The sequence below is a fragment of the Haliotis rufescens genome, unplaced genomic scaffold (assembly GCF_023055435.1).
Source record: "Haliotis rufescens isolate VD_foot unplaced genomic scaffold, xgHalRufe1.0.p SCAF_15, whole genome shotgun sequence".
NCBI classification, from domain to species: Eukaryota; Metazoa; Mollusca; class Gastropoda; order Lepetellida; family Haliotidae; genus Haliotis; species Haliotis rufescens.
Window position 1 is genome coordinate 20,287,931 of NW_025963835.1, and position 16,339 is coordinate 20,304,269.

A 16,339-nucleotide genomic window follows, 5' to 3' on the forward strand; every position below is an offset into this window, starting at 1 on the left:
TATGGTGATATTGTGTTTTCTCTATGTACGAGTACACACATAACGAACATTTGCACACCCTGCGAACACAAATATCCCAGTAAGCTATCAACAAAACACACATCACATATACAGTAAGCGAATGTTGTTTAACGCCGCAGTCAGCAGTATTCAAGCTATACCCAGGTGAACATCACATTTATAACCAGAACTGATTTGAGTTCATGAGCCATTTATTCCTGATACAGATAGAATACCTTCGAAATATATTTGTATTTAAATCAAGAATCGTATTTACACATTGAACCTAATATTGTAAGTGGAATGCAATGCAGTCAATCAAAGTCGCCATCAGACTATGCAGGTGGTTTTTTTTGTGAAAGGCCACCTGTTGATGTTAATTAAAAAACAGATGATAGAGTTATCCCTTTGTTGGGGCCATGTTTGGAATCCTAGAAGAGACATTGTCGCGTATTTGCCCATAAGAAAACAAATAAAAGGTTTTAGAATTAGCCAGAGCGTGATAATGCGACAACGCCCATTTTGACCATTTGTAGCGTTGTCGCGCTTTGGTTAATTTTGATATTTTATGCCTGTTTTAGCAAGGGCGAAAACGTGGCAATGTCCCATTTTTGATTTCATAATTATGGAAGATGGTCAAGTATTGTATTTACATGATCACATGACGAAATATTAGAGGTTCTCTTTGAGGGCGTTATTGTTGACGGTGACGCTTGTCTCTCGACGACACTTGACGACGATGTAGACGGGATGCAGGAACGACAGTTGCACCAAACACAGCATCAAGATACACATCTGTGGAGGATGACAACGGTGATTGGTAATGTAGAGTCGACTCTCGTCATCAACAACTGTTCATCTAATCAGCGTCATCAAATTAACTGACTTTTTTATATCACCTTTAAGCTTTCGTTGTGCAGAGTTGCGTCCCTTGGGCACGTCAGAAACCTATGATTGTGGGTTCGAATCCCTGTAAGCCCCGATTATACTTCTAGGTTTGTCAGCACCATACCCGTGTTCGTGGGGTTCACATAAGTGATAAACGTGTGAGACCTACATCACTTCGGGCTTTCCTCCCACATTAAGCTGACACACCGTGATAGAACTGGGATGCTGTTCAAAGTGGCGTTAAACCCAACTCAAACACTCAATATGTTGATTATGTCTAAACACACATTCAATGACTTTAATAAAATCACCAAGGATGAAAGACACAGGACACCACGACCAGGCCTCACAAACGTAGGACAACATACCTTCTACCTTAAATGGTCTTCACCTAACGATGGCACCGGGTAACTGGTTAGGTGAGGTGAAATTGGGTTTAACGTCGCGTCCAAGATTATTGCACAAATATAGCGACGTCCATGTACGTTTGTGTGTGGCAGCTTGTACTAGTCCGGATTGAGTGCTAGCTCACTGAGAGACCATGCCGCAGTTTAACATGAATACCCCACTCAGACACAGTATACTGACTCCGAGCCGACCAGTCCTTGTTTTAGCCCCTTAATGCCGTGCACCAGACTGGGTAACAACAAGTACCATCTGTTAACGTCTTTTGGTATGACGCGGCCAGGGATCGAACCCCGGGATCTAAACATGGTGATTATTAACAATTTAAGATCGTCACAATAGTATTAGTGATCGTAGTAATATATTATTTATAACAATCAAAATATCAACAATAACGACGACGATCATAATTATGATTAAATCAAGGCGATAATTAACTAAAATACCGCTTGGATTTAGTAACCAAATGCATCATTATTATCCCGACCATATTATCTTTAGCTTCCATCTTGCTCATCAGTTAACACATTACGTGATCTGTACGTACGTGTGTGTACGCCCCTTCGTATGCGTACGACCAGGAATACAGGGCGTACTGCAAGAAGGAGAGAAAGCCACTAGAGATGACCATCACCGTGTACAGGATGCTGAAGTGTTCAGCTGGAAACCTACAAGTATATTTGGACATTTGAAAAATAAAATTAATTATCATGTGCAAATATATTCGTGAGTGCAGTTATTTTGTCAGTGAATTGGCTTCACACATTGTACCCAAGTCAGGAATCGAACCCGGGTCTTCGGCGTGACGAGCGAACGCTTTAATCACTAGGCTACCCGACCGCCCCTTTTTGTGATTGAAGTGAGGAAGGGTGCCAAGAAGGGACGGTTGTTGTGATTTACACTTACACCTGGCTGACGAAGGACGCCGCCACACTGTACAGGAACGATCTGTATGCAGTCGTAAGGACAAAGATGGCGTACAGGACTTCCAGGTGAGGGATGAGGATGAGGACAGACAGGAGGACGCCAATGAAGGATGCCGCACTCAAAGGTACAACCGCTGGCAGGAGGGACCGTCTCAAAGGTGTCGAGGCTGGATAGAAAAACAACAGATGTTTATGTGTGCAGTGAAAATGTTACTTCTGCACCAGAGTTCAGGACAGATCTACATTCAAATCGCGGCCTCAATCGAGCGAGCCCTCAATGTATTGAAAAATATGCAAAATACTGTTAGAAGTGTTTTTGTAGCTGGACAGGGTGGGAAGCCTATATGTTTCAAGTGGTTCCGGTTGCATAGGGGTAAACGCTGTCCATGCCAAACCGGAAGTTGATAGGTAGCCATTTTCTCGCTGGATAGTAAACAAAATGGGATTTCACCCCAGCACATGAAGCTTGATTTAGGCAACTAAGGTGTTTAGCCCTTTTAATTAATATTTTGAACTACATCGAACTTATATCATGCACCGACGAACTTCCGAACTATAATCATTATATTATTTATATACAAAAACCAATAAAATATCAGATATTTTTATCTTTACTTATTATGTCGTCTGGTGCTGCAAAGACGAGAGGAAAACTATCTTTATTTAACGACATTATTAATTCATACTAGCGTACTTTTGTGTTGATGTTAGATTTCTCGGGTTATTTCAGGATTTGTACAATATGAATATATTTTGAGATATGTTGATGGTTGTTGATTGCGTGAACAGAAATACTGTCACAGTTGTTGGAATATTATGTCTGGATAGTTAATATAAGAATGTTACATTGATTTGAACTGATTACACAGCAGTGGCATTGATGAAATCTGTTCTCGTTGAAGACATTTTAGAACGTTTTGTTAGTCCATGTGTTACCATCATTGTATTTCAACAACCTTGTTTTTGCCGCCAATAGCTGCAAACGTCCTCCGGTGGCATTAAGAAATGACGTATTCACGCTCTTGTTTAATAAAAGTCCATTGTACGATTCCAACTATATTATTAGCATTTTTATGATTCACTATCAAATAGTGATGATACCAGGTGCACCTGTCCCACCGGTGGCCCAAACACATGCAAAGGCAAATCTGAAAAAACAACTCAGGGATGTATAGTAGAAATTAACCGGAAATTTTAGCAAGAGTTGTATGACGCGCTTGAAATCTTCGTTGAAAGACCATGGTCGATTGTATCCCAAAAGCTGTGTAATGTAGACACCAAAGGCTGGAGCTGGAATATGTGTCGACATAAAGGGAAAGTTGGAAGGTCAAAGTCGTTCCTTTTTGTCATCCTGTTACTCTGAATTATTACGTATTCATCCAAATGTGACATGGAGGAGCCAGTTTCACTCTTTCTAGTTCAGGTGGGTACATCAGTGGCTATTATTGAACGATATCAGATCAACGATATACCTCAAGCAAAGTTAGACTTCTTTGCAAAATTCCCTTGTTATTATTTTGCAAATCTCGATTCATATACATAAAACACAGATCATCAACAAGGGCAGCACAATTGGTGCCCATGGGGATGCCTAATTCTTGCCTAAATGCCTTTTCCTTAAAATTCACAGAGATTTTATCAATTAGGAAGTCCAGCATACTTGTCTTCTCAGTAAATTGGAGATGACATGTGCTTTCATATTGGACAATTTGTCCTGAAACTAAAGAAAGAGATGTATCTGTGGGCACCACGTTTAGCAACAAATGACCCATGGAAAAAGGAATGACGTGTGAAAAAAATCAAATCTTTAAAATAATTGAACTTGGTTCTTTTCTGAGACTGCATGTGAAAACAATTCACAGAATTTAGTAACTGCAATGAAAAATGGCTTCCGTCATTCTGACAAGGATACATACATTAATCATGGCCTTGATTATTATAATCACGACCTTAATTATTATAATCCTGGCCTTAATTATTAATTATCGGCAATTTAAGAGGCAGGAACAAGGTATAAATTAGATGTTGTCAGGCTAAAACTACCACGACAGTCAGTTTAAATTTAAAATCAACAACCTAAACAGTGTTAAACCAACTACCATCAACCCATACAGTTTTTGCTTTGTAAAATATCTCGGAATATAGAAATCACACAAAGGTTTTAAATTGTTACAAAGCCTAAAATAGTCTTATATAGCTAAAATTGACACAAAAGTATGCTAGTGTGAATTTATAAAGTCGTTTTCACGCGGAAAATCACCTAATGTTTTACTCGTCGCGATCGCGCCAAATGACATCCAAAGTTAAGTTTAAAAATCGAACTTATTATCGAGTGTTTTATATAAATACTATAACGTGTATAACCCGGAAGCCCTTCGGTGAATTTTATGTTAGATTTGTTGACAAAATGTTAATTAAAAAGGCTGATACCTTAGTTGCCTAAATCATGCGTCACTTGGGTCGTATTTGCGACGGTATACAAAGGTACAGTCGAGTACCTGTGATATCACTACTTGTTTAAATCATTACAGAGCAGTATAATTTGATTTAGCGTAGTGACCATTAAACAGGCAAAGGTGAGGGCGGGACCTGGGAATATTTCACAATAAAATGGAGATACATTGCATTGAGGATGGTTAAACGTTTACTATGGTAACACAATAACAACAAGTAGTAGTAGTAGTAGTAGTAGTAGTAGTAGTAGTAGTAGTAGTAGTATTGACCTTTTTCACACTTCGCTACTTCCGGTTTGAAATGTCAACAAGGCACGCAATCGGGACAAACTGTGACAAGTTAACCATCCCGGTACATTTATCGTAAGTATTGAACATAATTCTTATTCTTATCATTGACAAACTATTCTACTGTTATCTGGTCTCCTTACCGATATAAATTTGAGTCTGGCCGTTCTGTTGTGATTTCAATTTAAAATATCCATGACCACCTGGTAACTCCCAGTGCAGTTTATGGTAGCTGAACAGACTTAATACAAATGCTACTGAGATCTTGTAAGGAATAGTTCATTGTTTACACACCATTAAGCCAAACTATTTATTGTGAGTTTAAATAACTTTGCGGGTTGTATTTGAAGTCGAAATATTGACCTTTTGACCATATCTAGATATATGTCAGAAACTAACAAAATTGATATGTTGATATAATGTAACTCATATCTCATAACTCAAATTGTAACCTACTGAGAATTTACAATCGTAACAAATCAGAATTTTACATCAGTTGCGTATTTGATATAAATTGTAATGGACTCAAATGCATTCCAATAGAATATTAGACCTCTAGATCTTCTTGTGCTGTTGTGATTGTGAACAGTTGTTATTTTTATTGTCGATGTTGACAGATTAGATAGCATGAGGTGTAATATTTCAACTGAATTATCACATAAAGGGTGTGTAAATAATTGAAGTACAGTACAGTTAGATCTGCAATTTTGGTAACAATATTTCTACCAAAATGATATTTACTTTACTGTACCAAATTAATCTTGTCATGAAATGAACAAAAACCCAACTAATTAATGGCCAGTAAATGTTCAATCTACATGTGATCTTTAATATATAACTTTTTAGAAACAGATAACTCTTTAACAGTTTGTATTCAAATATTTCAAATGCATAAATTGACATTGACATCACTATAAACTTAAAGTATAAACAGAATTGTTTTTAATTCCCATGCGTATTGCAATCATAACTCATTTATTCCCTTTGTTTAATTGTGAAACCCATCTGGTTTTATGTCCACAAACATGTTTTGAAACTTTTAAAACAAAAAATATTTCTTTTGTGCAAGCAATTGCTATGTATTATTGATTATTAATCATATCAATTTATATGAAAGAATTTAGTTGTGCTTCCTGTGTCATTTTTTATTGTTATGATGTAATATTTAACTACTGTTAACAATCTTTGGAACTTTAGTTTATTTCGATCAAGTCAAGTTGTGTGATCATTTTGATAATTTTATAATTCAATCAAAACGAGAAATCTATAAAAAATATACATACATAGAAGAAATTTGTTTTCCTTGTCAAATAACGATGATAGCATGAATTTATCTCATGCTCCTGGTATAGCATGCTCCTTGTAAAAATTCATTCTAGTTCTTCTTCGAATGTACCTTATATGATGTTTTTAGGGAGACATTACTGACAGCCATCAATAATCTTGGAGGACAAAAAAATCTACATTGTATTCTATTTGGTGATCCAAACTTAGATGTTTTCCTGAATACAAAAATATTCTTGTCTGTACACAAATTTATAGAAACGACGAACAGATTCAGTAGCTAGCATATTATTGTTTCCAAACTGTTGATCATTAATATTGTTAAATCTATATTCAACACTAAAATGTATAATGTTAGGATATGTATGAGATGCACACTGTCTTCACTTTCCAGCTCATTGTACATATCCTTCATATGAGCACTGTATATATATTGTGCACTATTTTTCCACAGTGTGAAGCTTCAACAATAAATTGTTCAATTTCATTATGCAATATTATGTATAACTGTATATAGGGAGAAGGCGGTAATAAGTGCTGCACTTATGCCCAATCCCTTTGTCTTTTTGGACAATAAAATATGTTTAATAATATCTCATCTTGTGATCTGACAAAGTTAATATTTTCAAGTCAAGATATCAACTTTAGTACACCACAAGAAGAGATAAACATTTCATTTGACAAAATAAATTCAAGTCTTATATTTTCTTTGTGATCTTCATGACAATACTCAGAAAACCATAGTGTCAATGAGGCAGACTGAGTTTAGGTGTGACAAAACGTGATATTTCACCTGATTTTAATAAAAAATTGATTTCACTTTAGCGAAAGTATGTTTTCAGCATGGTCAGACTAAACAAAGTATTTCATGATTAAATACATACCGGTAATACAAATATCAAAACGTGTTTCATTAAAACAAGAGTGAATTTCTGTGTGACATTGATATAAAGAGCTGTAGTACACTGTCATTAAATTGATGCATCTGTTGAGTTAACACAGAATTTACTGTTTGAGTTTTAGGCATATCAGATGAATTGAGATGCCTTCAAGATTGTTCTGAAGTAGCATGGAATGTTACACACTGTGATTAATTTTCCTTAAACTTCTCAATTTCAGAAGAATGTTGTTTTCTAAATGAGCAATATTTTGAGAGAAGGTTAATATGCATTGTTTATAAAAAAATGTTATTGAAGTAGAAATATCATTACAATATTATTGAATTATTCATTTCAGGACAGCGAGTCAACACAATGAAGTACTAGTATCCGGTGACGGATGTCTGGAGGAGCTTTCTGCTGACAGTAACACAATGGTTACAATGTGCGTCCTGTCAAAGGACTAGGAAGTGGAAAGCCATATCCATTCAGTCAACAAATGTGCTTCCTGCCACATTTCACTTAAATAGGACGAGGAAGTGAAAAGCCTTATTCACTCACAAAACAACATGGCCAACATTTATCAGAAAAAAAAAGCACATTGTACCATTTGTTTCCAAGCAAGAAAATTATTATCTTCTGTCATTGAATGTACTGTCACATTGTACCTATATGCCGACAAGGTTATGATAAAACAATCTATTCCTGAAATACATATCTCGAAATGCACCTTTCGATTCACTTCCTGGATCCTGACAGCAAAATGCTAATTCCAGTGTATTACAGGCATATTTTAGTTGGACCTCATGATTAAATGTGAAATATCTTCTGTTTTAGATACAGAGGATACCATTTTTTGTTAGTTTGAAATGTCCATCAGTGAAATGCACAACATGCTGTCTGTCCCCTATGTGCTGATGCGACTCACACTGCATGAAACTATGCTCTCCAAGCCTCGTTTCCGATCCAAGATCGCGAAAGTGTGAAAAAGGTCAATACATTGACAAAAGGCAATTATCCAGGTATTACTATGTATCTGCTCAAATGCGGTATATTTGTATTCCGGCCAATAAACCATTTGCATTCCAGTTATCATTCTCAACTCCCTGGGGAGTATACAACCCATGCTACCTGCCCGCGCTATATGGCTTTTACAATAAGATACTCAAGATGTCCACATCAAGCTCCACCAGCTCCATTGTACTTAATTTTACATCTCTTCCATTTATCACACTTTTTTTTCTCCTTATCTTGTTATCTTTGTACATTAACCCTACCTTGTGTAAACATTTCAGCAAAAATATATATTAACTCAATACACTTACTCCGTATTCACCTGATGAAAGGGCAAGACGTAGCCATGAAACGCTACAAAGAATATAGAACTGTTATCCATAAAAAAACGGCCATGTATCATGGTATTTTAAAAAGCCTTTATTTGTAGTATTTACTTGAAACATAAACGTCAAATATAGGATTCAGTTTTATGAAACAAGAGGTTGTCACAAGACATAACTATTTTAACCCTATGTGAGCATACTGACCTTTATATTTGGCCCTCTGCAAGTCGTACACGATGCCGCTCAGACAGGAAGTGACGTAACCGAACATGGTGGCGTACAGGAAGACGTTGGTGAAATGGCTGACTGTAGAAGAAGGTTCAGTCATATACCTTGTCATAACTGTCGGCAAGTTTCATACACAGATTCGTTAAACAGGATTGAGCGGGTTGGATTTTACGCCGTTTTAAACAGTAGTCCTGTTATATCACAGCATGTCAGCTTGATGTGGGACGAAATAGAGGTCTCGGACATTTACCACTTTGGTGACACCCACGAGCACGGGTATGGTGCTGACAAACCTAGAAACATTATCGGGACGAACCGGGATTCGAACCCACGGCCATAGCTTTCTGGCGTGCCCAAGGGATGCGGTATCTTCACAGCAATGTGTGACGCCTAAGACGACTGGGCTATCTGAACCCTATAAATGCCTATAAATGGAAGGGAAACCTATGACGATCCCCCTGAAATACCAATGCATGTGGAAATTACTTTTATTTTCATTCAAGAGAGCACTGTTCAGGGGTTTGGAATTGCTTTGTTTTTGTTCTGTTGGCTAAAACATCTTCCTACAAGAAGAGAAATCATGTTTTAACTCAAAAATAAAAGGCAAAATGTATTTGCCTTCATAATCTATTATTATTACTATTTTATTATCAAAATATGTTTTCTCTAACATTCTGGTCTAACTACTTTAAGACTACCGACCTACCCTGTTGTGTGTTGCCTCGGGTTATGTAGGTGAGGTAAGGGTTGAGGAGGGACGTGAAGTTGATGAACCTGATCTGCAGGATGTTGTACCACAGAAGGTGGAACAGGTACAGGGGGGACAGCAGGTACTTTGTCACCCCCGGGATCTGCTCCCCGGCGGTATCTTCTTTGGACGGATGTAGCTGCTTGTCTCCCTCAGGCTGGTGTTGGTCACTGTCCCTGTCTAGAGTGTATCAATATCAGATAGTAGTCGATTGTGGGGATAGGCTAGAAATATACAAAATTTGTTAATACCAGCCCTTGTGTTGTCTCACAACAGAGCTTTCCATTTTGATCAATAAAAGATGGAACGATAGACATCGCAACAAAGATTTCGTATTCTTTTGCTTTAACCCTTTGGTTTTGAAAAATCAAAATCTAAAAAGCTCCAGATCGGTCCAGTTATTCAGCTTCCAAACTCAGCTTTCTGTTTTCAGTGTCGTGACCATGAAAGATGCTTTCAGGCCAGTGTGGCCGTTTCTAAAATATGTTTGTGTGTTTGTTGAACAACGCGGCACCAGTCACATGACAATGGACAAAACAATCCAGCGACTGATATCATGAGCATCTATCTACGAACTATGGATACGATGACACGCATCAACAAAGCCAGCGAACCTGACCCTCTGATCCGGATTGTCGTCTCTTATGACCAGGAGGACTAATTCTACCCGGGGATGATGAAGATATAGGACCGATTTTCAGCTTCTGAGCTTTTCATGCAGATAGGAATACACAGCTCTCACAAAGCTCAAAGACCGGTTCCGTGATCGAGATTGATCTATATTACGGACATAACCATCGATGCTTTTTAATTGGCCATGGCCAACCGAAATGGTATGTAGATAATATTATTGGATGTGTGTATATGTATCTATTCTAATTACGTTCCCATTTTCATTTCCACAAATATTCAGAGATACCGCTCTCAACTCTTTTACAACACTCGCAAACTACTAAATCGAGAAAAGGATTACGTTTTGCCAAAGACAGGAATTTGTATTTCTTTGTTACTAAACCATGCTATAGTTAAAATGCCCACTTTCGACACCCGATTCACAACGGTAATTGGCTTTCAATTGTAATTGGCTTTCAAAAGTTTTAAGGAATGTGCAGGCTAAGTTAATGTTGAAGTAAGTGAATATGAAATATACGTTACAACTAAACAAATCCAACCTATGCACCATCTCCACCTAACGTGAGTGAGTGGGTGAGTTAAGATTGAAAGTCAGATCGGCAGTATTTTAGCCACATCGTGACTGTCCACTTTAAGGAACCTTATCACATAACAGAATATCCTCCAGGTATTAACGTGTAGATCGACATAACCGTATTAACGTGTAGATCGACATAACCGTGTGTGTGTGTGTGTGTGTGTGTGTGTGTGTGTGTGTGTGTGTGTGTGTGTGTGTGTGTGTGTGTGTGTGTGTGTGTAGTCTTCAATGGTTCACATTTGTTGTCACCTTCGACCCTGAATGGCTGCATTTCTTGTTCCTGATCCTGGTCGTCAGGTGGCGCTACTTGGTCATTTTTTTCAAACATTCCCGACGGCATCCAACAGATGGCGCTGATGACAGTCATCACACTTACTCCCGCCAGAACAAGATGTGTGATCATGAGGGATGCTCCTGTTTCGTAGGCAAACTGCAACAAATATGTCATGTTTCTGTAAGTCAGTACTGTGTCGCTTGAACTGTCCAATAGTCAACTGTCCCTTTTTGACTGACGAAGTATTGTTTTCATAAATAGAATAGTAGTTGTTCTCGGGGAGAGGGTCACACTGTAACGTACTTTGATGAAGAGCATGACGGACCCGGCGAAATCGTAGCCGCCGCAGATGACGGATGCCACAGTGCCGCTCGTCTTGGAGAACAGATACGACACCTGCAGGAGATACGGTGAATAAGTGAATACCCCACCTGTATATCGATGATGGAGAAGTTACAAGCTATGTGTATGAATATACCTGTATATTCGTCAGTAGAAGCTACTAGCTCTAACTCTTTAACTGTACATTCGTCATGAGCAGCTCTATCTACAAGTATATTCGTCATGAGATGCCTGCAGCGCAAACTACCTAGAAGTATATTTGTCAGGAGAAGCCTGCAGCTCAAACTACCTACAAGTATATTCGTCATGCGCAGCTCTATCTAAAAGTATATTTGCCAGGAGGAGCCTGCAGCTCTAACTACCTACAAGTATATTCGTCATGAGCAGCTCTATCTACTAGTATATTCGTCATGAGAAGCCTGCAGCTCTAATTATCTACCTGTACTTTCGTCATGAGAAGCCTGCAGCTCTAACTATCTACCTGTACTTTCGTCATGAGAAGCCTGCAGCTCTAACTATCTACCTGTAATTGCGTCATGAGAAGCCTACAGCTTTAACTATCTATCTATAATTTCGTCATGAGATGCCTGAAGCTTTAACTATCTACCTGTAATTACGTCATGAGAAGCCTGCAGCTCTTACCTGTGTACCTGTAATTACGTCATGAGAAGCCTACAGCTCTAACTACATACCTGTAATTACGTCAGGAGAAGCCTGCGGCTTTAACCACATACCTGTAATTACGTCATGAGAAGCCTGCAGCTCTAACTATCTACCTTTAATTTCGTCATGAAAAGCTTGAAGCTCTCACTATCTCCCTGTAATTACGTCATGAAAAGCCTGCAGCTTTAACTACATACCTGTAATTACGTCATGAGAAGTCTGCAGCTCTAACTATCTACCTGTAATTGCGTCATGAGAAGCCTACAACTTTAACTACATACCTGTAATTACGTCATGAGAAGCCTGCAGCTTTAACTATCTATCTATAATTTCGTCATGAGAAGCCTGAAGCTTTAACTACATACCTGTAATTACGTCATGAGAAGCCTACAGCTCTAACTATCTACCTGTAATTACGTCATGAGAAGCCTGCAGCTCTAACTACATACCTGTAATTACGTCATGAGAAGCCTACATCTCTAAGCTGTCTACCTGTATTTACGACATGAGAAGCCTGCAGCTTTAACTTCATACCTGTAATTACGTCATGAGAAGCCTGCAGCTCTAACTACGTATCTGTAATAACGTCATCAGAAGCCTGCAGCTCTAGCCTGTCTACCTATATATACGTCATGAGAAGCCTGCAGCTCTAACTACATACCTGTAATTACATCATGAGAAGCCTGCAGCTTTAATTACATACCTTTATTAACGTCATGAGAAGCCTGCAGCTCTAACTACATACCTGTAATTACGCCATGAGAAGCCTACAGCTCTAACTACATACCTGCAAGTACGCCATGAGAAGCCTGAAGCTTTAACTATCTACAAGTATCTTCGTGATGAGGAGCCTATGGCGCTAGTTATCTACCTTTAATACCGACACGATTAATCTGCAGCTCTAACTACATACCTGTATATTGGTGATGAGGAGCCTGCAGCTCTAACTACATACCTGTATGTTGGCGATGAGGAGCCTGCAGCTCTAACTACATACCTGTAAATTGGTGATGAGGAGCCTGCAGCTCTAACTACATACCTGTATATTGGCGATGAGGAGCCTGCAGGTCTAACTAAATACCTGTATATTGGTGATGAGGAGCCTGCAGCTCTAACTTCATACCTGTATATTGGTGATGAGAAGCCTGCAGCTCTAACTACATACCTGTATATTGGTGATGAGAAGCCTGCAGCTCTACCTACATACCTGTATATTGGTGATGAGAAGCCTGCAGCTCTAACTTCATACCTGTATATTGGTGATGAGAAGCCTGCAGCTCTAACTACATACCTGTATATTGGTGATGAGAAGCCTGCAGCTCTAACTACATACCTGTTATTAAGTCATGAGAAGCCTGCAGCTCAAACTATCTACCTGTATATTGGTGATGAGAAGCCCCAGTCCGGATAGACCGACTGTCCAGTACCCCACGAATACCAACCAAGGAGTCGCTGAAATCATGTCATACATTAAGATTTTCTTATCATTTCCTTACAACGTGTTTTTATAGTTAACGCGATATACCATATACACACAATTCGTTAATTCGGACTTTTGTGGATCTGGGCGATTTCATGTATTCCGGTATGAAATCTTATTCAGAGGGTTTCATTGTATACACATTGACTATTGTGGTGCATCATACACATACAGCATTTCTTTTGTGTTTCAAATTCAACTCACCATTCGTCACGAACGCCACACAGAGGCAGCCGAAGACAAAGAGGAACCTGAAATTTGTTTTGGAGATAGCTGAAACATTGGTCCACAAAAATATAACTAATACTCCATGAAAGTTGACATCGAGACTTAATGCAACCGCTGCTTAATCCCACAACGAACTTCAAGCGTCGCTGTGTTTTTCTACACTTTAACCTTATGTAGTTATATCACTGTGTATTGTGCAGAAAAGAAACAACTGTGATCTTTTGGGCCACGTGTTAATTCAGATGAAGTGAAGTGAAATGTGATTAAGCGTCACGTTCATTATTATTGCTCTTATATAGCGACGTGCATGCACGTATGTGTGTGTGTGCGTGGGTGCGTGCGTGCGTGCTTTCGTACGTGCGTGCGTGCGTGCGTGCGTGTGTTCCTTCTTGTACCAGGTAAAGTGTTATATTGTCAGACCACCGAAATACCATACCCCACTCAGACACAGACCCCGAGCCTACCAATCCTTGTTTTATCCCCTCAACGCTTAGCGCCAGGCAGGGTAACAACAAGTAAAATCAGTTTTTACTTTTATTGGGGTGATGCGGGCTGTGATTACCCTCGACCTTCCGCTCTCCGAGCAGACGCTCTATCCACACACGACGGAGCCTGTCGGTTATTTTAGGTCCTCCAGTGTGCGGGTATTGCTAGATGACTTTCTTTGATGGTAGACATATTATACAAGTATACTGATACCATTACCACTGAATCAAAATATACTCCGATTAAATGTCATCTTGGATAAGGACGGTTACGTCATATTTTCGATATTTTATGTTTTCATGTTAGAACACATAATCGGCTGTTGCAATTACCTTTCCAGTTACATTTAGAGTTCTTTAAAATGCGATATTACCAAATTCCGATTCGAAGTCGTTTGGTTCCAATCCGTCTGTGAAGTTGACCAATGAGTAGTGTTCCCAAGAAAGACACACTACCGGAAATCGTCTGCCCTAAAGCAATCACTGAATCCTGGGCTTTACATTTCACACTTCCGGTAGCGAATCCTTCCGCTGCTTGAGTTGAATTGTGTTCATCCGCGAAGGTCTTTAAACTCCGATTCATATACTGTTCGTACGTTACTTGAGGGTACTTTAAGTGTGTCTTGCTAGTGAATAGCAGGTATGACGGGGATGTTGATTCTATGCTATATGTCAAGGTAGAGCCATAAGTCATATTCTGGTCAGTGTGCGAGTTTTGCGAGATATTTGGTGTACATAGGTGGGAATATAGTCCCTCCTCTTTGATGATGTAGACAAGTGATGGCCATCCGTACATGACTCCCCCGAACAATGACGTCTCCACGACTGCCCACGTCGCCACAAGGAGGCGATATCTGTGGGGGTCCAACATTGCTCTGAATGGTAAATCTGAATGAAAAGAGAGAGAGAGAGAGAGAGGTGTATTGAAAGGAGAAACGAGAGAAAGGGGTGAGAGGCAAATAAATTGGAGAAAGAGAATAGATGAAAAGGAGAGTAGAGATGAGACAGAAAAGAGGGAAATATGAGGGAGTGTAGATGAGAGGAAGCGATTAGCGAGTGATAGAGAGAGATAGGGCGAGATATGAAATATATGAAAGTAGGGTGGAAGAGGCTGGAAGAGGCTGGAAGAGAGAGATGTGAGGAGTTCAGAGAGAAATAAGAGATGAGAGAGGGGGGCGTTCGCGAGCTTGAGAGATGTCTTGGTGATAATAGAATGCTACCACATCTTCTTGACTGACGAGAAGAGACAAAACAAATATGTATATTGGTGCATTTAAATGTTAGGCATGAGCACAAGTCGTATATGACAGGAACTTATTACCGTAGCGACCTTACAAGCAGTACGCATCATACATACACACAGTAAAGCTACACATTGTTATATTCAATACCTACCTACACCACAAGTTCTCTGCAAGGTCGATATACTCTCAGTCATACACGCAAGTACATCGAATCGTGCTCCTCAAACGACCTCCACTCTCATTTCTACCTTCCTCCCGAAACATGAATATAAAGAGCGCCATGTTGTTAGCCTGACGCCATACCCTTGACATAAATAGATATACATGTTCCGAAGATATTCATGCGTTGTTGGGTCAGGTAACATTATCGCTCCATTCCCCCGACATGTCCGACCCTGTCCATACACAGAGTCAGGGCCCTGGAAGCGGTGTAGGTGTTAGGACGCTTGTTTAGGGCTGACCCTGTTCAATACATACATGCGGGCAATGTTGACACAGTGGAAAAGTTGTGGTCTGTTAATTGTTTTTTTTTTTTTTTTTTTTTTGGGGGGGGGTATTGTGCTACCTAGATTTGTGTGCTAAACGTCAAGGATATGTGTCAGTGATAATGCTGTCGTGACTTTACATTTTAACTCATTCACAACTAACTGCCAAGCGACTGTCAGGACACCAATTGTCTGATGTAACATGGGACACAAAGGACATAAATACAAATATTTACAGATGAAATGTGTATTGAAATTGCGCGAGTAGCATGACAATACTATTTTGGTAAGGCACGCCCATAAACCAGAAACCGTTAAAAGTCCATTAATGTCATTCATTGTGAACCGGCCGCCTCCGTCGTCTAATGGTAGAGCGTCCGCCCGGAGAGCGGAAGGTCCGGGGTTCGATCCCCGGCCGCGTCATACCAAAAGACGTTAAAAGTTGTTATCCTGTCTGGCGCTCGGCATTAAGGGACTAAAACAAGGACTG

General features: G+C 39.4%; 1 protein-coding gene across 2 annotated transcripts; it reads right to left on the reverse strand.

Moving 5' to 3' along the window:
• Window positions 1-210: 210 nt before the first annotated feature.
• LOC124135167 (equilibrative nucleobase transporter 1-like) lies at window positions 211-16,096 on the reverse strand. Of its 2 annotated transcripts, none has more exons than XM_046500391.2 (11): window positions 15,516-16,096; window positions 14,495-15,008; window positions 13,612-13,658; window positions 13,303-13,379; window positions 11,226-11,318; window positions 10,898-11,078; window positions 9,397-9,618; window positions 8,667-8,768; window positions 2,200-2,386; window positions 1,841-1,961; window positions 211-795 (listed from the first exon to the last, which is right to left on the reverse strand). In XM_046500391.2, the coding sequence occupies exons 1-11, from the start codon at window positions 15,556-15,558 to the stop codon at window positions 673-675; spliced, it is 1,710 nt and encodes a 569-aa protein (XP_046356347.2). In that variant the 5' UTR covers window positions 15,559-16,096; the 3' UTR covers window positions 211-672. The 2 variants fall into 2 exon arrangements, with proteins under 2 accessions (XP_046356347.2, XP_046356348.2); XM_046500392.2 differs by having other exon boundaries at window positions 15,520-15,592.
• Between the last annotated feature and the right edge of the window lie 243 nt (window positions 16,097-16,339).